Source organism: Sceloporus occidentalis, unplaced genomic scaffold, assembly GCF_023333645.1.
Source record: "Sceloporus occidentalis isolate IW3139 unplaced genomic scaffold, rSceOcc1.0.p SCAF_46, whole genome shotgun sequence".
Taxonomy (NCBI): Eukaryota; Metazoa; Chordata; class Lepidosauria; order Squamata; family Phrynosomatidae; genus Sceloporus; species Sceloporus occidentalis.
Genome location: NW_028317026.1, coordinates 4,019,637 through 4,043,917, shown reverse-complemented (window position 1 = coordinate 4,043,917; position 24,281 = coordinate 4,019,637). Strand labels below are relative to the sequence as shown.

The window sequence follows — 24,281 nt, the reverse complement described above, 5'->3', positions numbered from 1 at the left end:
GGGCCACGTGGGAGCTACAATTAAGGTGTTTGTTGCCGTGAGTCAGCAATGCTGGACAGTGCTCAGAAATTGTGACTGTCCTATGAAAAACAGAACACTTGGTACCAGTAGTTATGTTCTGTCATTCAGTCCCACAATATATAGAATCACCTTTGAGCTAAAAAGTGAAATAGTTTCCTTAATTTCTATGGTTTAGATGTCCTACACAATCTTGGATTCAGCGTTATCCTCATATTGGTGTAGTTACACACAAAAGACAGCAGGCATACAGTAAGGCGGCTGATGATGTGAGACCAGTGTCTGTGTGCAGTGGTTTGGAATATGTTGGTCATGTACAGGGAAAGCGTTCCCAATCTGTCACTTGTTTTATTTTGATAACGTCACTCACCAGATGGCGATTAGAACAATTCATTCATAACATTTCATTCACATCAGGGATTGACTGTTTAAATGCTTGTGGAAATCTTTTCACAAAATCCTTCCACTCCTTTCCTAAATCCAGAACATTTTCTAAAGTGACCTCAATAAACCTTTGAGGATTAATAATGACTAATATAGGTCAGATGCTGAAAAGTAGTCTGTGATGCAGCTCACTCTATGCTATTTAATAATACTATATACAGTATAAGTCATACTATGTATACTTCTACAGACCATGAGTGAGCTGCAGGAGGTTAGCAGTGTTCCACTATATCACTCATTGGGTAGCTGAAATATATGTATACTGTGTGTGTGTGTGTGTGTATATATCTATTATTACATTGATTGTCTTTGTAAATTACATAAATAAACACATGATTGTTATTGCAAGACATTGCAAGTATCCCCCCCCCAAAAAAAAACTATATATATATATGTGTTTGTATGATACATTTGAAATAAATATGAGGAGTATTCGGTTTACTAAAACACATATTTGTACAAATTGATTCAGGTATGGTCATAATAGCACTATTGAAGGGACATTCCAGCCATCATATGCACGTTAATGTATATGGTATTTGCCCTCCCCCCAAGCTATATGCTGAGCAGGAGATGTGTTCTTACATGCGATCTACCTACCTTCCGTCAGCTCCAGTGCTGTGCGCAGGTGTCCTTTCAGACTGAACGCAACATATAGCTGAGTGATGAGGAAAGGGGCAAAGGCATATGGGGGGCTCTGCAGAGTATCCCTTTATGTGTGTGTATAATGCGCTTTGTATCATGTTTAAATTTTTATCCACAAAGCATGTTAAAAATCAAATAGGAGCACATTCCTATTTTATGCAGATATTGCATTGCTTCTTTCTCTTCCAAATGATGGTCGTTTAATGCATATGTGCTGGGTCCCGGCATTATTCTTGTCATGGTGCAATGGAACACAGGTTTAAAACGCTGCCTCTGTAATACAACTATCCCCAGTTATTGTTTGAAATAGTAAATGCCATCCAGTCGTGAGTAACAAAGTCTGCATTAAACAACACAATCTATTTATGTGAAAGCATCTGGGAGGAGGGCTGGGAGGAACGGGTCCTGTTATTCTCTTAATTATATATAATTTTCACATCCCCCATAAATGTGTATTACACAACAACGCACCAGTTACCAGCCATGCACGGTATTTTTGTGAAAAGAAAGACGCGTACATTTTAAAAAGAAATAGAAATAACAGAAATGCCAATCAACACTTTGATAAAAGATATAAGATAGCTGACAGGAAATCATATAAGATAAAAGTAGTAAGATTGTAGCATTTTCTAAAGAAACAGCTGCATGGGGACCATGGGAGAAAATCCAGAAAAGGAACCCACAAGCAATGGTTTGCTAGGCCTCGCTTACCATTCAAGAAGTCCCGTTAACGAGACAAAATGCTGGGCACTTTCAACTTTAGTTGACGTTAATAAAATTGCATAGAAATTGATTCATCGGTACATTTAGTTTTCCTTCCTAAGGTATTTAAGTAAATCTTCAAATAACATTTTGTGTCTTTATCCTATTGCACATGAAGCTTATTGTGAAGAGATTGTTCAGAACAAGCAGTAATTTTAGGATTACTGCGCACGTTCCCTACCTGAGGCAGCATCGTGTACATAGCACACGGTAAATGCTTCAGCACTCATGTCAACCATCTATTAAGTCAATAGAAATAACACAATGTTCAGTTTATTTTTAATCTGCGATGTTGTGATGGGGTAAATTGGAGTGTGAACGCTTCTTACATGCATATTTTTCTGTATATCTCTTTTCTGTATTGCTTTATTACCAACATATGTTAAATGGCAGAAAATGGGGACATTGGGGTTCACGTGACCTGCCATCGTACATGGGTATGTAGGCAAAGTGCCTCTAGTTATTCTTATTAATAACCCCCTTTTCCAACATCTTTATAGTTTTGGTACCAGAATAAACACATAGATCAAGATAAAGCTGAACAGTGGGGTGTAGTTAAGATCCGTGTGTTCCGAGTAGCTAGGAGGAAAGGCATATTTGAAATTTGATTTTGTTTTTACCAACAGATTGCAATACCTATCAGAGCACAGCAAGGTACCTAAAATAATTGTATTGCGTACTGCTTTCAGACACCATTAGAATAAAGATACATCCATAGGTTAAATTCTCTCTGTGGTTATCACAACACTGTATTTTATTTCATGGTGACTATTTTGTTTTTAATATATTTCAATCTTATTTTTCCTTAGATCATCAGAAATTGGAACGTGAAGCAAGAATCTGCCGTCTTTTGAAGCATCCCAACATTGGTAAGTCTACTTTTACATTGCTTGAAAGAGAACTTTCCAGAATCAATGAATTGGTGCATTTTCAGTGCAACACATGGGTTCAAGAGTCCCCTTTTCCTCAATTCCATCCCTGGTCTGTTCTGTAGGTGTTGATGATTTTTCATATGTTATTTATCTACCTACCCATAAATTACTAGGCTCCTGCTTTTATACCATTTAGCAAAACTTGCTGAAGCCAATTCTAAATCTCGGTTTATTTCAACTGATTTTATAGCCATTTTTGTTTCTTCTCTCTGTTCCACAAAGCTATATCTGGCAATCACAAGACGGTCTTGTTTGGCTAGGGCAATAGAATATCCTGGCTTTGAAGTATCATCTTCTGCGCCAAATTGCACTCGCCTGTAGTAATGGGTAAAACACCATCTGCCCTCCGTAATGCACCCAAAGCTTGAATTTAACATGAATTTCATGTGATGAAATAACAATCATTGTTATTGCCGCAAGTAATACCAGAACGTTTTGTCGTATTGTCATATTTTTATTTTATTTTTTTACTGTAAGGTACTTTGCTCATATTGGGCTTCCTAAGCGCTGTCAAAACATTAGAAGGTCAGAGTGGCTAAAGAAAGTGTCTTAAAACTATGCTTTTGCAAGTTTCATACTTGCCTTTATGGTACATGCAGCATTTTTCTTTTAAAGGGACAGTTTTGTGTCCCTGACACAACCCACTATCGAAGTATGCACATTGAAGCATCCTGCGAGTACATGCCTTCTTCCAAAATAAAAACAAAACTACAAATAAAGCACACTTAGAAGTTGCAGTCCTGCTGCAGCAGCTGCTTTCCTGCTCCATGGTCCACCATTATTTGCTGCTGATTAGCTTCTTGAAGTGAAATTAATGGCAAGACTTTCCACACAAACAGGGTGGTCCAAACCGCGGTCCACTGTGTTCCCCGAGCCATCGCAAACACATCTCCTGCAAGACATTTAGCTGGGGATGCGGAAGGCAGAATCTTCAAAATTGCCCTGTGCATTTACAAAACAAACACTGAAATTTGCCGCTATCATATGCGTTAAAGTGTAAAATACAGATAAAGTATAAAAAAAAATGTTTCATTTTAAATGAATGCCTCATCCTAGGATATGGTATAACTTTACAGATAATTGTACAGTTGTAAACGATTAGTAATGTTTAAAGCTCAAGTGCATAGCTGCAAAAAAAGTTTTTGGGCAGAGAGGGAAAGTTTAGCCATGCCCATGGGGCACCCCATATTTGGCTAGCTACCCCCCCTACAATAATTTCAGGAGCCACAGGAGAAGGACCGCTTCGAGAAGCCAACCCCGAGAAACCTTCTTGTGTGCATATGTGCGGTGTGCTAAAGCAATACAGGAAGAGGTTAGGAAGTAAGTTACAACTTCCTACTTTGATTGATAGTAGGATTCTAATCATCGGAAGCCAAGACAAACATGGATGAAATGCACTGGATGTGAACTAGACACAGAACGTTCTTATTATTGTTCTTATGTAATGAAGTTGTTTCACATATATGCTATATGCTTTTAGAATTTTTGTGAAATGGAGAGATGGCAAATAAGACCTTACTGGAGAAGCAGCACATTTTGTCATGTCATCACTGTTTCATTTCTGTAACAGAATGGATGCTTGGGGGGTTTGTCATGCCCCTTATTTAAGTTTTAAAATGATTGTTGACTGCCCTGACCACCTCGTCTGCTTGGGTGTGGATGTGTTGAGTAGGCGAACCTAGAAGTGTATATATAAGCAGGGCTAGTCCTAGTTCACACAATAGGGACGCAATATGTATATAGGTTGAACTTGATGGACTTTGGTCTTTTTTCAACCTTATGAACTATGTTACTATGTTACTATGTTTAAAGGGTCAGGGAGTGGAAAGAACCGAATGCACCGCAATAACCCCAGGGAAACAGAGCTTCTCCCCAAGACTAGGGGTGGCCTATTAATGCCTATACAATGCATTATCCATTGCTTCATACCATGCTTTCGTCCACAGGTTTGTTTTCACTTTCATCTGTATATCTGGTGTGATTTAGGCTTTAGTAAAATTAAATGTGTAATGCCTCAGAATAATGCAGTGCATTAATGTACAGTTATGTCACAATTATCCAAGTATGTTATTTGCTCATAAGATTACACGACTACCAGGGATATATTAAATAATTAGGTTCTTAAGAAATAATTGAATCCTGTCATTAAATAAAAAAGTAGTTCCAACTTATATGTATGTATAATGTTTTTTTAATAAAATAGCCATTAGAAGAGACACATTTACTGAAGATCGCTGTTGGAATTGGAATTTATTCATGTTGAAATCTGCCCTGACAAGTCCCCTGTGTTTTAGTCTAGTAGTTGTGGGCTTTGCATGCCTGAACATAAAGCATGCCTGCTGGCCCCCATTAGTCGTTCTGCTCCACTCACTCCTCCCTACCATCACTTAAACCATCTTGACCCTAGTTTTATCCCTGGCTCATTAACCTTGCAGTGTTTGATCATCTTCCCACTCATACCGTACACTCATCTGACAATCTGTCTCCTTATCTCTTCTTCTTACCCAGCTCTTAGGCACAGCCATTCAGTAGAATGCTTCACTAAGGATCGACTACCCATCTGTTGTTTTCATTTGTGTGATTTAGTTTTTATTGTGAAACAAAATGAATTGCAAACATTTGCAACTGCGAACACAGGATATTAGTCACCCTTTATACAGGTATGAAAAGAACATAGGGGGAAAAAAGAAAATAAGTAGCTTTAAGGGTATACACAGAAGATCACATCATAAAAAGAGAAGCGGCTTAGAAGTAGAACAGGGGCCAGTTTCAGGGGTCTGAATGAATGAGTTTAGTCGGTAACTAGTTGAGGCCTTACAGACTTTTTAGCTATATATATATATTTGTATTAGGGTGACCACATCAGCCATGTTTTAAGGGCACACACAATTTTCATACATTGCACGTGTAAAGGTGTTACACTGCAGTGTGTGGGGTGTATAAACTAAATGGGACAGAAAAAACCTCACACACTGCGGGCTGCACATTACCTGCATTGTCAGCATGTCAGGAATGAGTGAAAATGATGTGTCCTGGGAAATATGGCTGACATCACCCTAAAATGCTGTGCTGTCCAATACCTCTAGCAGGTCTACTGGGTTTTTAGTGGACCTAAGCAAACATTGGGGGGGGGGGTCAATAGTACACTTCATATACATAACAACCACACTTGAGATAAAGTATATAACAGTTTGGTATGTTATCATCATAAGAAGAAATCTGTCTCACTGCTGTCATATCATCTGTTAATATGGTATATGCACCACTCAACATACATGCCGTGATAATGATAAAGACATGATGTAATATCATGTGGCTGCCTATTGTAGGAAAATTGTCAAGCGGCGTCGTGGAGTGTCCCATTAGAACACTGAAATATCAAAGCACATGCATTTGTTTTGTGTATAGGCATTCAAGGCTAGGCAGAAAGTGCTTGTCAATGGAGGATTGAGTCTGAGGGCTGAGGGTTTGTTTTTTGGGTTCAACCAAGGACTTCTGATTCAATGGGAGAGGAAGGAATGATCAACTGGAATGGTGTCTACTATTTTTATCTAGCAACCGAAACAAAGACCGGGGAAACTCAAGGTAGAACAGGAGGGCTATCAGGGCAAAGGAACACATCTGCCAATGATGCTATGGTATAAAATAATATAACACAATAACAGGATTCAAAGATGAACCATTAAAAAATGGAATTAAATAGTCCATCCCATTTTATCTATGGGATCTGTATGTCATGCTTCTTTGTTCTTCATTTATTTATTGAATGCTTAAGAACTAAGCATATAACTATGGTGTACATAAAATGAGCATTTTATGTACCATTGTTCATCTGTCTGAAGTGCTATATTTTACATTGCAGAAAAGGGCAAGCAATTGCAAAATCAATTGTGGATGGAGATTAAATCAATACACATGCCCAAGGGCTGTTTCGGTATATGGAAACACTTTCATTTGTTTCACAGCAAGTCATGAATGCTTTTTAATGTACAAATAAATACTTTTTTTTTTTCAATACAGATATTGTAAGGTGTTGTGATAGAGGCTCATTTCACTGCTTGGTACACTAGCAAAAGATTAAACAGTTACCATGCTTTTGGAGAGTCGTCTTGCTTTACATGGTCTTGAATAGGTAAAAGACATACTCAAATGTTTCAGTGTCAGACATGATGCACCTTATGGTGCTATTCTTAAATTAAATGTCATTTTTTTATCCCCCAAAAATACTGCTTTGTCTTTTAAAGCGTGGCTGTCATCACCATAATGAATACACAGCACTATGTATAGGGTGTAATTGCTACTCTATAGGGCTGATTTGATAGTATATGTACATGTGAAAATGTATCCTATATTTAAGTATTTACGAGTTGGTTTAATGGTAGGCAGCCGATGACTATGGTCGAATACTTTAGTAGTATTCATTACAAAGATCATAAGTTGTGTCAGTAAACAGCCTAGTCAAGATAAGAACCATTTCGTCAACCTAGTCTTACCATTTGAAAATGATGCAACATTGGAATGCAAAGACTAGTGTTGGGGCTGATGGGTCATGTAATGAGAAATCCCACTTTTTTGTTGTATACTTGGTTACTGACCGTTTGATCTTGCCGTTTCTGGGGGTTTATCCATAAAACCATTGCGCGCAAGATCTCTGAGATAATGAGCTCCAGATTTAAGACTCCATTTGGTTGCATTTTCCTTCTTCCAACAAATGATAAAAAGCTGTATTTTACTTTGAATTGCAGGTCAGATCTACCAGAGGTCAAACGAGGGCTCCCTTTTAAGTAGACGTGCTTGTAACATTTATAAATTATTCAGTCTGACTGCATGCAGTATTTAAAAATGATATCATAATGCTTTTGGCAAGCCTTACTAAACAGTTTCTACAGTGTGGTCAAGTGACTGGTTTAAAAAAAATTGTCCTAAAATATGATTCATTTGCACTTTGAAACCACTATATGACACATATTTTCTATGTGCTACGTTTCAGTTGTATGTCCCTTTTTTACTCATTGTATTTAGTCTTGTCTGTTTTCTGGGTAACTAATTCAAAAAGACACATCCCAAGGCTTCCTAGGCTTTTCCTTTAGCAGCAATAACTTTCTGTATGATTATATCAGTCTCTTACATTGTTGTGGAGGAATTTTGACCCACAATTCTATATAATATATATATATATATATATATATATATATATATATATATATATATACACACATACACATACACACACACACACGATGCTCCTTTGACTTGATTAGCTAAGATTACCCCTATACATTGTGTAAGGCAAAGACTACACTAGGGGTAGCACCTGGAAATTGTTTCATATTTAATTGAAGGATTAAGCAAAGGTGAGTACGTTTAAACACGCTATCCTGAATCTAAAACGAGACCAAGGAAGTGTTAATGATTTTAGAGCAGGGAAAAGATGGGGTTGAGTAGTGCTCAATTACCATTACGTTTTGTGTTGAGGGGTAATAGGGCATTTATTTGTATGTGTTTAAATTATACATTATGCACATGTTTTTGGTCCCTCCCCTGTCTCTGGAACCACATGCAAGTAGGATGTGATTACACTACACAAGACCTTAAATTGCTTGCGGATACCAAAATAATCACATGCTTGTCACTGTCTTAGCAGAGATTCAATAAGCAAATTTTGGGTTGTTGAACAGATTGCCTTACAAAATTATGCTGTGATAAATTGATTTTGTAAAATCTTATCTGGCAATGCCATCTGGAATGGTGGTGTAACAAAACTTTTTTCAGAGCTTTAAATCTGTACTCTGGAAATATCCGTGGGTGTGGAATAAACATGAAAAATTCGAACTCGCAGGTGACATCATCGGGACCTGCTTGTGGGCGCCCTAAATTGGAAACTATCGACTGACCACGTATTAAGTTGGATCTAAAAATGTTCTGTGGTTTGTGTTAAAAGGCATAAAAGCACACTTGCTATATTGATTTGTAGTCCATTAAACTTTTAACTGCACGCTTTAAAACATTTTTCTTTTTCCTTAAATGAAAATCACTTAATTACTTTTTTGTTTTTAGAACTGTGTTGCACAAAACCTGATAGTGTTTGCAATGAAAAAATGTGTATCATCCTTACTGTATTTTTTAATACAATATATATATATATATATATATATATATATATATATATATATATATATATATATTTATCCATCTCAGATGGCAACAATAGCAGCAGCATCCCTCAGAGTAATGGAAGCATTCTGTAGCTTTTTCTCTTTTCACTCATACAATTATCTGTGCTTATTTGCACAAAGCCTCCTACACACCACACATAATGATGGCAAGCTACTTTTGTTGACTAAGAACAGTTTTTGATAGGATTTCCTTATACCTTAGTTACAGTGTGTATTGATTACACATTAGTTTTACTCTGTAGTCGCACGAAGCATTTCCCTTGGGTTGGCCACTGTTTCTTTTGAACGCTGCCACACTTCACTAATCCTTCAACAGAATTTCAAGCTGCTTCTGTAAACCTTTTCTTTAATTATTTTAGTTTCTATATTCTATCTATGAGAAGGAATTGTATAACTTAGATCTGCAAGGTTTTAAAATAATTTTCCAATATTATTATTACTATCTTTTATTTAGTGCCAATCATTTACACAGCACTTGTTACATTACATATGTTTTAAGGGTTTGACAAAACTAGAATTGAAATACAAATATATTATGGACCCTGCTTACAATTGATATGGAATGTTCAAAGGAATAGTGGTTTGCATATAATGTAATATTTTACTGTAATTGTGAATGTAATCACTTTATAATATTAGTGGTATTTATTTGTATTTTTTAACATGTAACACCTTTATTTGCACAAAGGGAACTCCTGTACCAATATCTCTTTTGCATGTTCCGCATGAAAAAGTAACTACACAAGAAAAAAAGTTACAGTGTATAATTTACTGTTGACTGTTTTGTGGAGGTCTTGATTAGTTTCAAAATTCTAAATTAATGCATCTGCATATTTGTGGTTCTGAATACTATACTTTTTATTTTTAGGGTACATGTACAATGCTCAGTGTCTTTTTTTTTTTTGTAATTATTATTTATATATGTATTTATACTAGTAAAGCCCAACTTGATGGGTAACGTGGAGTGCCAGACTGGCAATTACAAGGTGGCCCTGGCAACGTTAAGGCCAGTGGCAATCTGATGTTGTAAGTGCGGGTGACAGCTGGGTATGCGTAGCCACATGCTATGTTTTTAGGCTTTTTTTAAGCTGGATCGGTGGATTAGGTAGGTGAGTGTGTGATGCTGTTGGTCTTTGACCTACCAGGCAATTGCCTGGTTTACTAGATGGTCAGTCTGCGCCTGGTAATAGGTGATATAGGATTGAATATTTCTTTCAAGTACTGTATCTTTACTGCAGAGGCGAATAAATTAACATATTGTGTAAATTAATGTATAGGAAGTTACTTAAATGGTATTTGCTAATGGAAGGCTGTTATAAATTATGTATGAAGCAGTGAAAACAAATTTAGAAGCAAGAGAGAATTTTCTCCAGTAAGAACAATTTCTGTTATTACAGTAATTAAATATCTATTATGATCTGTCCCCTGTAATATGTATAATATATTTGCAGAAGGGAATCAATGGGCTATATCTAAATATTCACGAGATGATATTCAGCGCCAGATTATTGAGTAACTACACAACAGAAATTATTATTAAAATGATTGATCAATGCACAGGTTTTATCTTCTGATCAATACATATGTTGGGCTGCTACCTCACACAATATATAATATAATATATTTTTTTGTACGCCACATTAATTTTACAAGCAGTTGATCTTTATGTGTTAAAATTTCATTTTATATCTTGAACATTTTGTAGAGTCAGGTTCTTTTTACGCTGCTTGCCTAAGTAAATCTGTTGGGAGACTTTGTGGAACAGTAATGCAAGTGAAATGTCCATTTAGTTTTAATTGGATCTGAAAGCTGGTTGTTGGTGGCAGTAGTGGTTTTCTAAGACAAAGAAGCCTGTCCTCCCATTTGTAGTTGCCTGGGCCTCAGTTCCCAGCCTGTAACATCTCTGAGGAGGAAAATAAAAGTCTCTGACGTTTCCATGGATTTTGTTTTAACCTCTGCCCATTTCAATGCTTTCCCTCTGGTTTAACAGAGAGGCGTGTGCCTAGTGCAAGTATCTGTATTGGATTGCAGACAAAAAACAAATGGAAAATAACTGAACCTCATGGGAGGTCTATTCCCTGCAAGCGCTATCCCTGGTTACCACATTAACAAAGCAAATACATTGAGCTGTGCACAAACAAACACAACACTCCATGTACGTATCATTGTTGAAGTCTCATGGTGTTTCTGAACCGACATCGTCCAATTTCAGACTGTCAAGGATGTCTATTGTGTGTTACTGGGTGACCTGGGATAGCGGAAAAAAAAGAATTTAAGGTTGAAAATGAAATCACATGATTTGCTGGCTCTGTCTGACTGCCTCTTTTCTGAGTAAAATCCCAGGAACCGCTGGCATGCCAGGTCTCCGTATCCTGTGTCTTCATGTGTCTGACAACTGCTGTGGACGCTGCAAGCATATGTGTACATTTTTGCCCTAGTAGTTGAACTGAGGGCTCAAACTCTACCATGTCCAATCAATGCCCATGTCCAATTAAGGATAGGGACTTTTAATTTAATCATATTAGTATCTGTCCTGTGAAATTATATATACTGTAGGTCACTGCCACTGTTTAGTTTAAATGCTGTTCCACTTGAAGAATTGAGCTCCCTTGTGATGTTTAATAAACTATACTAGCTCTGATTTTCATTCTTCCTTTTGAAGATTCAGTCATATGACAACATTACAGCCTCTTCGGTTTCTTTAACAACAAATTGAGGTGACTAATTTCAAGCTGTGAATGAGCTTTAATAAATAATTCTCTTAGTTGGGAGTTTTCTGCATTCCACTTGTTTTTTGTGAACTAATCTAATCTGGACACCTCTGCTCGACTAATTTTCTTACCTTTGCTCTTTACCTGATTCTCCATTTTTCCATTCCTTCCGGTGGCTTCCCATACTGTCCAGAATAAAGTTCTTACCCTTACAAATTGAGCCCTTAAAACACTTCATTCTATCACTTTCCCCTGCACATTCTAACTTTAATGGCTCACAAAAAAAAACATATTTAAAGAAACCATCGATCACCCCACCTTTGAGATCTCTAGACCGCTTCTCAACACAATCTTAAAAATTAAATCATCCTCATCTTCTGTCTTATTCCCCTCAACCTACTAATAGACTGTAAGTTTACTATGGCAAGGTCCTCCTTTCCTCTTATAGCAGTATTTCTTAACACATATTCAAGTGTTAATTTTAGATATTGTCAGTTTTATGTTTTAAAAAAAAAAAAAAATGTATTCCCCCCTGTTGTAATTGTACTACAAAACAGCAGAATGGTCCATACAAGAAACAGTAGGAATATTTTTTTGTAATGCTACATTTAATTTGAAAAGTGTTGAATTCACAAGAGTATAAGTGGAACAACCTTTAAATGTTCAGCTTTAGGGAATCCCTTTGATATCTGAAACAAGGACTCCAAATATTACCTTTTTTGAGGTGTATTTCCATGCCTAGGTACATCGTTGAAGCTCTTGTTGAGGGTGTGCGAAGGAGTAGGGCTAGACTTTCCTGAGTAGGGAGCATGTAGAATGTAAGGACCCCATTCCAGCAGAACTAGACAAATTCTACAGTGAGAGCTTTTGAAGTACACATCAGTCTGGCATTATGAAACTAGCATTCTCGTTTAAGATTCACTCTCATCGTGAAATCTGCCTTATACCCAAAATCAGGAAATAGCTCTGAAATAATCTAATGTCATAGGACTGTGTGGTAATAAAAAAAGCAATAATAGAATGTGCTAGCACAGCAAGGCACAGCAGAATTCCTCAGCATTGTTTTATTGCATTATAGAAATCTCCCACTGTACACTTGTCATTTTGATAGATTTTTGGACTTTAGCATTTGCTGTAGTTTTTTTTTTGCTTACATTTTTGTAGTATTATGTAGACTTTATAATTTTAACCTATTCACTTTCAGTGTTTGACCTCCATAGTCATAGACACATTTTTATCAATATATGTCTAATTAGCTTTTGTATTTATATTAATGGCAGAGATTTTCATATGGCCTTTTATGACCGTCAATGATTTTGTGGATTCCAGATGCTTTACAAGGCTGTATATCTATAGAAAGCGATTTCTGGAAATCAATTTATATGAAGCGTCTAGTAGAATACTTTATTTATGCCGTATTATTTATATTTTCTTCTTATTCTGTACCCATTAATGTGACATTTAGGGCAATAGTACACTGTGAAACATAGCAAACATTCTGTGCTCCTAGAAAGAGGGACGAAGAACCTGGTTGCCTCAAAGACACTGTTTGACACTATAGCTTGTGCTGTGAATGTGATGAGCCTTAGTATAAAAGCTGTGTTTTTTAGTAACATAGTTCATAAGGTTGAAAAAAGACCAAAGTCCATCAAGTTCAACCTATATACATATTGTGTCCCTACTGTGTTGATCCAGAGGAAGGCAAAAAACCCTTATGAAGCAGATGCCAATTGCCCCATACCAGGGGGAAAATTCCTTCCCGACTCCAAATATGGCAATCAGAATAAATCCCTGGATCAACGTTCTGTCCCTATTAATCTAATATCCATAACTTGTAATATTACTGCTTTCAAGAAACACGTCCAGGCTCCTTTTGAACTCTTTTATTGAGTTTACCATCACCACTTCCTCTGGCAGAGAGTTCCATAATCTCACCGCTCTTACTGTAAAGAACCCCCGTCTGTGCTGGTGTAGAAAACTTCTTTCCTCCAGCCGTAGAGGATGTTCCCTTGTTATAGATACAGTCCTGGGTATAAATAGGTCCTGGGAGTGATCTCTGTACTGCCCCCTTATATATTTATACATAGTTATTAAGTCCCCCCCTAAGCCGTCTTTTTTCCAAACTAAATAACCCTAATTCTGATAATCTTTCTGGGTACTGTAGTCCTCCCGTTCCCCTTATTACTCTGGTTGCCCGTCTTTGAACCCTCTCCAGCTCCACTATATCTTTCTTGTACACTGGTGCCCAGTACTGTACACAGTATTCCATGTGTGGTCTAACTAGTGACTTGTACAGTGGTATTTCCTTGTCGTGGGCATCTATGCCCCTTTTGATGCACCCCATGATTTTATTTGCCTTAGCAGCAGCTGCCTGACACTGGTCGCTACAGGTAAATTTACTGTTAACTAAAACTCCTAAGTCCTTTTCCATGTCAGTCGTCCCCAGTGTTTTCCCATTTAATACATATTCCCAGCCTGGATTTTTCTTCCCCATGTGCACAACCTTAAATTTATCTGTGTTGAACCTCATCTGCCACATCCCAGCCCAAGCCTCCAACCTATGCAGATCCATTTGTAATCGTGCACTGTCCTCTATTGTGTTAAACACGTTACAGAGCTTAGTATCGTCTGCAAAGATTGGTACTTTACTATACAATCCCTCTACAAGGTCATTAATAAATATATTAAAAAGAATAGGACCCAAAACTGACCCCTGTGGTACCCCACTAGCAACAGTAACCCACTCAGAGTATGTACCATTAATAACCACCCTCTGTTTCCTATCACTGAGCCAGTTACTTACCCACATACACACATTCTCCCCCAGCCCAAGCATTCTCATTTTATGTACCAGCCTTTTATGTGGCACCGTATCAAATGCTTTGGAAAAATCAAGATATACGACATCCAGCGATTCACCCCGATCCAGTCTTGAGCTCACCTCCTCATAAAAGCTGATCAGGTTAGTTTGACAGGACCGATCCCTTGTAAACCCATGCTGATATGGAGTCATACATTTATTTTCATTGAGATACTCCAAAATAGCATCTCTTAGGAAACCCTCAAACAGTTTACACACAACAGAAGTTAAACTAACAGGCCTATAATTCCCCGGGTCACTTTTTGTCCCCTTTTTGAATATTGGCACAACATTTGCTATGCGCCAGTCCTGGGGAACAGACCCTGTCACTATAGAGTCCTTGAATATTAGAAATAGGGGTCTGTCTATTACATTACTTAACTCCCTTAGAACGCGGGGGTGAATGCCATCTGGACCTGGTGATTTGTCTATTTTGATTTTTTTTAGGCGGCACTGCACTTCTTCCTGGGTTAGACAGGCGACATGTACTGGGGCAGTTATCTCATCCTGCTGTATATTACCTGGCATTTCATTTTCCTCTGTGAATACAGCAGAGAAGAATATATTTAATAGATTAGCTTTTTCCTGATCCCTGTCTATAACTTCTCCCTCATTACTTTTTAAGGGGCCAACGCTTTAATTTTTAACCTTTTTACTATTTATATAGGTAAAGAACATTTTGGGGTTTGTTTTACTCTCTTTGTCTATTGGTTATAATGTAAGCGTCATTAAATAGATTTAAAAGTGTAGAATATGGGAACAGACAGGTATACTTTAAGAGTGATGCTTAGAAGTATGATTTTGTGATTTTAATTAATACAGTGATGAGAGCAAATTTAAATTACTGGTCGATGCTGAATGCTGCTCACTTAATCGAGCTTACTTCAGTTATACAACTAATGGTTTCCTGGGCTGACCTTCTGTCATCCCCTTTTTATGTTACCCTTATCTTATCATATGAAAATAATTATATTACTGAATTTATAAGTACAGAACTGATTTTGTCTGAAAGTACCTATTGGGAAATAATAAAGCAATTACATTTTTTTAATTAGGAATTTTAATATGTTAATTTACTTTTGTGAATTAAATTTGTATTTTTCAATTTCTTTACTTAAAGGAAATGCATCGACAAAACACAACCGGAAAGCCGTAAAAAATTCAATTTACATGAACACCAAATTGGTTGTTATAGTGATGAGGCCACTAAGATTGCTATGAACCAGAATTCCTCTTTGTACATATGTCCCAATGTGCTCCTGGACCCAGGCATCACTTTTTATCATTATGAGGATATCTGTACGTGTATCTCTGGAAAATCTCTTCTGGCTCAAGCATTTAAATAAACCCTGCAATATGCTGCCTTGTTGCAAATGGCATTAAGTGTTACAAGAGCGATAGTCAACCTTCTTTTCCTGATCTTAATAATGCTTTATTTCACATACTTTACTTATGCCACTTCATGACCTTTCATTTAAACATTCCCCTGTTACTGCCCATCTGCCTCTGATTACAAAAAAAGGAAATCTGCAAGTAAGCCAGTAATCTGGTACTTGGACATGTTTTCCCCGAGCTTCTTGTTTTAAATTATGCAGCTCCAGAAACTTAAGTTGACACAGTCTTGAAATGCATTCACTTTTTGCGACTTCGGGCTTGCCATCTTTTCATAAAGATAAATAACAGAAATCCAGGCTTAGCTCTGTTTTATGTAAATGATTGTAATTACGAAATAAAAGGTTTTTGTGCTCCTCAAGTAAGTTTTAACCAGGCAAGTAATTTAATGTGTGTTTCTACACATTCTTCATATAGCAATATCACAAGTAAGAGGGTGTACTATAGAACTACAAGGGACCTTTTCATTTTCAGTCCCCTATAGAATGGGCCTTTTACTTAAATGGACGCTCCATCAAACATATGTACTATAATCATATGGACAGGTCCATTTAAGTTTGATTATGTCCCCCTTGCAAGTGCATGGGTATGCTGCAAAATTCCCAATACATAAAATACGTGCATTGAACTCTCAAGGTTTGACCCTGAGCTTTCAGGGGTTTCACCACAATCTCGAAGGGTAAGATTCTCGGGGTCACACAGTATGGAACTGAGCCCTTCCTATCCTACACTGCTGTGTCCATATGGTTGATATACGTGCTTGAATGCAAGTCACTCAAGTGCCTCTTTAAGTGGTGACAAGTCAAGGTTTCCATGGGAGCCATGAAGCATTAGAGCAATTTGGTTAATGCATTTGGCAAGTAACTACATAGAATCTCCACGATGGGCCATTAAACGGTTAATACATCAAGAATGTCAGGGTTTGCTCCCTTAGAAAGGGAAATACCTCCAGTCAGCTCCACCGCTGGCTCAGTGAACATCTCAGGGAGTCTAGGAAGACCCCCCATTTGGGTACGCAAAAAAAGAAGTGGGCTTCCATGTCATTGATTGGCTGCTTCAAACATGTAATCAGTTGCAAGAATCATGGGACCATGGAGATTTTTTTATTTTTTTGGAATGCATATTATAGTACTCAGAAAGTACGTAAATATGTCTTCATTTTTTGGAAACCTTTATCAAGACTGGAAAGATTTGACTAAAAAATTAAAGTCATCAACAGACAGACAGTGCAGTCATAGTAAGCAGTGAAATGTTTTTGCTGATAAGACCATTCCATTGGTTACTATTGTTATAAGACCTTCGAATCGCTTCATGGATAGCACAAATTGTTCTATGACAATTGCTTCAAATGCAACACTATACACTGAAATTATGTTCATAGCTTTAATGTATATCGCCACACCTCTATTTTAAGAGGTGTAAAATTATGTTATACATCATCACCTTGAAGACTGAAATGTTGCAATGTATTAAGTTGAAGGAAAATAATCTTGTTTCGCATTTTTTACTGTAAACTCAACTCCTGCTTACCTTTGTAACTCACTTTATCAGATGTACCTTTGGAACTAGAGATAAGCTTAAAGAGCGCCAATGAAATTGTAATACTACATAGAACCATCTGTTTTATTATTAAGATTAACCAAGCTTTGTGCTCCTTATTTTCAATGTGTTATTTATTCACTATAAGAACATTGATATGGGAAGAGAAGAACTTGCAGATGCAATTTAAACTATGTTGCGCTTGATTAAAGGGACAGTCTAATGTTTCGTGCAGCTTCACCAACAATAAATACATATTAAAGTACTTTGTTAAGTACTTGACTTTAGGGGAAGCTGCATGACACCACTCCATGTTGGTGACACTGATTAGCTACTTAAAACAGTGCTTTCTACACATGGGGGTTTTGATAGACCCCCTGGAACTCTTGTTGAGTCAGTCTGACTGGAGGGGAGTATATTACGTGCATGCAGCGGGAGATGTGTGTGGCTGGACAATGTTTATGGAGAAGTTGGTTGTCCACTTCCTGGCAGTTCTCCATGGACTGCTTCAAACTAAATATAAGGGCCAAGCCAGTGGTCCCTCCAAAAAAACCCCAAACATATCAGCAGCCCGCCACGTGTTTCGCCTATGACTTCTTCAGTGACTCAAGCCATCAGAGACATTTTTCGGGGGGACCACTCCTCACTAAATTAGCCCTCGTATTTAGTTTTATGTCTTCTTTGTATCTGAGAGATTTTTTGTTTGTTTCTTTACATGTTTCTTTCATTGCAGTTTAAGGAAAGTTATTGAAAGTTGCATCCTACTCTTCATCACATTCTCATAGTCTTACTGTGCAGGGGTGTATTATACATCTATCAATCCTCATATAGTTGTATGAATTTTTTTATAAATAAAGATACAAATAGTCCAATATAGTCCTATATGTTAACCTTTTTTTGTTGGGATTTCTCTTTTTTTCAGTTCGACTTCATGACAGTATATCAGAAGAGGGATTCCATTACTTAGTCTTCGACTTGTAAGTATACAACATTGTTGCCGTATCATATACAAGTTGATTTTGCTACCCTAATACTAACTGGATACATCTGTTTAAGGAACATCACTGCCAAGTCGAACGTAAAGTTTAGGGTTACTTATTTTTCAATGTTATTTTCAGCTGAAAATGGACACAGAAGAAAGTATGATCTTGTTGATGTTGACTATATTGGATCGAGTACATCCAAACACACTGCTGAATTAGATTACTTTACTTATGCATAAAGTAGCCCAGACATGGTGTTGATGCCGTTTAAAAATGAAAAAGAGCATATTTAATTATAAACTCCCCAGGAAAATAACAAAAATCACTCTAACTCTAAAAATGGTTATTTTACACACCTAAATAGTATTTTGTTGATGAGCCTCTGGTCATTTGGTGATACAAGCAAGGGTGATTTTTCTCCTTGGCTTACTAGGGTGCAATATCTTAAGACCATTTTCTCCCCTTTGTGGAGACTTTGTGCCTATGGGCAGACGGGGTGGAAATTTATCCTGAGTATAAGCCCTTAAAACTAAGAATACAGTTATATTTTTAGCACCTTGGTGAACATGAATTGCTTTGTGTCTATTTTTTTCTTAGTAGTCCTTCCATATGAAATACCAATTTATTTTAATTTATTACTGAGACATATGTACTGTATGTACCCCACACCTGTTGATATTGGCTCAGGCTGATGGTGTTTTTTCTTTCTTTATTTTTATATTAATGCTTCCAATTTAGTGTCTTTATGTTGCTAAAAATATATAGACATTTGCTACGACTAAACATTTAAAATCTGTGCTGTGTACAATAGGAAAATTAGAATTTCTGCTGATTGACCAGGAAAATTATTCTCTGTGTTATTAGACACAATCAGGTTCATTCAGTATACGACCTTCTGAGAAGCAGTCACTGTGATGAACTGTCCTTTCTGACATAGTACAATAATTACGAAGTGTGCTTGTTCAAACTCATTTACAATAATGTGTACTGTGATGTATCCATCTAATGAGAGAGAAATTATGTATATATAGATTTATTGTATTCATTGCATATGAGCAAGCAGTGCTTATTTTAATGATAATGCAACGATAGTGGAGTAACACTGCCATTACACCCCCACACAACTGTTCCTGACTTAATCGTTGCTTTTAGCAGCTATGGGAATTAACCATGTCATAGTGAGGTATCTTCTGCTGGCATCCTACATTAAGATAAGGGGACCTTCTACCAGAAGCCAGTGACTGCTGGGGTATTACTGTCATCACTGATTGTTTTCTACTGCCTATGGATTCACCCATCTTATTTGCAAGCAAAAGTGTCCCATTGTCACATATACTGATGCATATGGCCACTTTTTGGTAAGCAAGTTATCAGGAATGTCGTAGCATCTTGAAATATGTTTTTTTTACTTGTAATGTTTCTTTGATTTATTAACGCATTTTAACCTATACATCATAAGTAAAATCCACTTACAAGGTTGCATGAGAAGCTAATTGTTCATAAAAAGGAGAGGGATTCATGGAGGTAAAATAGTCAACTTTACTGCAGACTATGACTTTAGGAGACACACCCCTAATTCTAATACAATTGAAGCTCAGAACAGGTAAAATATAAGATCTGCAGCATACTCTCAAGTTTCCCTTTTTAGTGAGACAGTCGTACCTGAGAACTCTACGGGCTTAACCTGGAGTCTTCAGATGAAATTCTGCTTCTCCAAATCACCTTCCCCTTTCTCCGGGCATGTGCCCACTCTCTGCCTATTTACCTATCCCACGCCTAGCTAATTTAAGGGTATCCAGGACTTCCCAACGCTGTCCCTTGTGCAGATTGTCCTGCCCTTCTTGCACCAAGAGGTGGCTTCAGCTGACCTTTCCTAGAAATTTACCAGGTATGAAGACTGCTCCTATTTCCCTATATCTCTTCCACCGAGTATCTAGGGAAATGTGCATGAGTGGATCACAGTGTTCTACAGCCCTAAATGTCACAGCAATGTGTATAGAAACAGCAAGAAATGTGTTTAGAAATTGTATACACACATTTCATTGTTCTTATTCTAAATGCCCTACTCAATTTCATAAATATCTGTAGGTCTCAAAGTCACATAAAATGGATGGATAAAGTCACACAGCTAACTACAGCCACTAAAACAATTGTCTCTGTCTTGACATTTCAAATACTGGGAGGTATGATGCAGCCCGTTACAAGTGGCGTCTCCAGCTTTCATATTTAGGGGGGGCACATGGGGGGGCCAGGGACCAAAGTAGGGGGGCCAATTATAAAACGGTACATATACAATATATATATATATATATATATATACACACGTTAGACGTTCATTTTTAACTACATAATATGCACTTATCTCTTTGAAGTAAAGACCGTGATTGAAATATGATTTCAAAATAACAGCTAAAGTGTTTTTCATTCTTTAATATTAGCCCCTGCTGACAATATATATAAATATTATACCCGGCTTCCGATATATATTAATATTAACCCCTGCTGTGGATATATATTAATATTAGCCCCTGCTGCGGATACATACTTATATTATACCCTGCTGCCGATATATATAAAAATTATACCCTGCTGCCAACATATATTAATATTAGCCCCTACTGCCGATATATATTATTAGTCCCTGCAGCCAATATATATAAATATTACCCCCTGCAGCCAATATTTATTGATAATAGGCCCTGCAGCCAATATATATAAATATTAGACCCTGCTGCCAATATGACTATAAATACTAGACCCTGCTGCCAATAAATATTAATATTAGCTCCTGCTGCCAATATATGTTAATATTAGCTCCTGCTGCCAATATATATATATATATATATATATATATATAAATATTAGCCCCTGCTTCCGATATATATTAATATTAGCTCCTGCTGCTGATATATATTAATATTAGACCCTGCTGCCGGTATATATTATTAGTCCCGGCTTCCGATATAAATATTAGCCCCTGCAGCCAATATATATTAATATTAGACCCTGCCGCAAATATATATAAATATTAAACCCTGCTGTCAATATATAAATATTAGACCCTGCTGCCCATATATAAATAAATATTAGCCCCTGCTGCCAAAACATATATAGATATTTGCCCCTGCTGCCAATATATTTTATAGTGAAAAAACTGGACCCTACCCAAGCATTTCCTTGGGCCCCGCTCAACGCTCCCTTGCATGCAATCACTCCCTCCGCTACCACGACGAAAAAAATATATTTGCCACACTGACTGCAGATCAGCGGAAGACAGTGAGAGTCAGTACAGTCTTCCTTCCTTCTGACTGCACCGTGACATTGAGAAGTCCTTTCCCCTGTAATCATCCCCAGGGTCCCTTTGTCCCCTCATTCACTAAACCATACCGCTCTTTTACTTACACCCTGTAGTTCAGGTATAGATCAAATAAACAACACATGGAAACAGCACATGCAACTGAATTAGACAAAAAAAAACCCTGTATTTGCAGGTATACATAAATAATGTATGGAAACTTAGCCGATACAGATCAACAGAATTTTACACACGATTTGACATCCAAACAACTATAAATCATTCTTTTTTATCACATTATTAAAATCCCAGAAATCAAAAAAGTTAAAAGGCCCAAATAAATTAAGATTAGACATAATGGAATCAAACATTTGCTACTGCAAAAATTTTTAGATGAAAAAGTCCAGTTTTATTCAGCGCAACAAAACAGTGATAGCATTATTCTTAACAATATTCTTGAAAACGAAATATTTTAGCAATTAATGCAACACAACCATCTTAGCACTGCATCACCAAATGAACACCTCATCACAGATAACAAAATGCATACAGTTGCATATAACTAAGCTGAATAGCACTTGGTCTGTGAAGGCCTGTGAAACCAAAGGGGAATAGTGTCCTGTATACTGTAATCAAGAATTGAGTTTCACAAACTCTGAACCAACATCTACGTTTCCTTTTTAATAATATATTCAGATTGAAATAAGAGTAAATAACTCAAAACCTTTACTTTTCCTCTCACTGATTTCTAGGCCTAGAAAGTGTTGTCCTCTGAAGTGACCACAAAGTCTGGATAAATAAAAATTACAAAGTTCTATTTAACCCTACAGCAAGTAAAGTGCCAGGAAACAGATGACCAAACTCATATCAGGACAGGGTCTCCCACACTGACACCCAAATACATACCCCAGGGCAGGCTCTGCTGCCACATGGACCACCACATCAGGATGGGATAACCTACTAATATTATTAATTATATACTACTACTACTAGTATAAAAAATGCTTTCCACATTGCTCTGTTGTTTGTGTGTATTGCCCCTTGTGTATTTGTGCCCCCCCCCAGCCACCCTCCTTTGTGCATTTTTGCTATACACCCTTGTGTATTGATGTATTTGATGCCCCCAGCCAGGCCCCCTCCCTTGTGTATTGATTTATTTGATGCCGCCAGCCTGCCCCCCTCCCTTGTGTATTGATGCACCAGCCCCTTGTAATGGTTATTATAATGGCCCCCAGTATTAACCCCCCCGATGTGTAATTATGTCCCCAGCCTGCCAGCCACCATCTTTTTGTATTTAATTTTCCCAAGGCAGCCCCCCCTTGTTAATGTCCCTCCTTCTGCTTATCAACTCAACTATTTTTTTAAATGAAATAATTACTTTTTTGAAGGTCTTCGTTTTTCCGCCTTAACACCGCTGCTTTTGCTCTTCTACCGCGTGCTCCCTGTCACAGAGCATCTGTTCCGTAAGTGCCCGCCCCCTTGAGCGTCACGGTGCATCTTCAGAGGGGCGGGGCGAAGAGCCTCAGTGATCGGCATGCCGGCAAGCCATTAAGTGGCCGGCGGCTGCAATTTCAGCTCAATGTGCCGGCACACCGGGAAATGTCCCGGTTTCCCGGCGGTGGGCCGGGTCATGGTAATATATCGTTTCAATTGGGGGGGCACACTGGGGGGCACAGCATAATGTAGGGGGGGCCATGGCCCCCTCTGGCCCCCCCTGCCGACGCCACTGCCCGTTACAAAGGCAAGAAGTTGGTACAAAACAGCAGATTCCGGCACATTTTGTGTGTGATTTCCTCCTTATATTACTTCAGACAGTAGAGCTCATTATTTAATCAAAATGTTGTTTGCTGGCAGACTGTAACTTTGCCTCGGGCATGTAGCTGGTTTTGTCTGTTCTCACATCCGTTCCAAGAGAATCCATTGTTTTATTATTTTTTTATTTACTTCTAATGTTTTCTCTTTCTGTTTGTTTATTGGTGAATATTTTGAAGTATACAACTATGATTTAAAGCAGATCTGTCACTTCCCAAACTCTACATCTTTTATTTCTATACTCTATAACCCCATATAACAGCGTTTACAGATTACATCCCTCCTTTTGTGTACACCACTAGGAAAGTTGTCTTAACTTTGTTTTTGCAAGATCTGCATGATTATGCGTTCCTATGAAGTTGGAGAATAGTATAGTTAAAATGATACCATTTATTGGCTAACAGAGTTTGATTGCGAGCTTTCGAGACCAAGTTGTTAGGTCCCTTCCTCAGGCATTAATGAAGCTTCCTCAGGCATTAATGAAGCTAACACATACAAAAGCAAAATTCACACGTTAACAAAGACTTTAGATAAACACAGAGGTATTGGGGAATTTGTTCAGCAGTAAATTAGTTGGACTAGCAGAGATCCAATGGACAGATATGGTTCAATTAAAACATCCTTGGTCAGTTCACTCCCTGGTTAGAGGGGCCATAAAACCATTAGACATATGCCAGATATGTCATATGTCTAATGGTTTTAGACATAACCC

The 24,281-nt window shown here is 37.5% G+C and overlaps 1 protein-coding gene across 23 annotated transcripts in view; it reads left to right on the top strand.

Annotated features, from left to right (window-relative positions):
- Window positions 1-24,281, top strand: part of LOC149289350 (calcium/calmodulin-dependent protein kinase type II delta chain-like) — a 94,452-nt gene that overhangs the window by 22,779 nt on the left and 47,392 nt on the right. For all 23 annotated transcript variants that reach the window (XM_089490690.1, XM_089490680.1, XM_089490671.1 and 20 more), the window contains exons 3-4: window positions 2,679-2,738; window positions 18,402-18,456. In XM_089490690.1, the coding sequence (XP_089346816.1) occupies window positions 2,679-2,738; window positions 18,402-18,456 (115 nt within the window). The remainder of the gene's footprint in view (window positions 1-2,678; window positions 2,739-18,401; window positions 18,457-24,281) is intronic.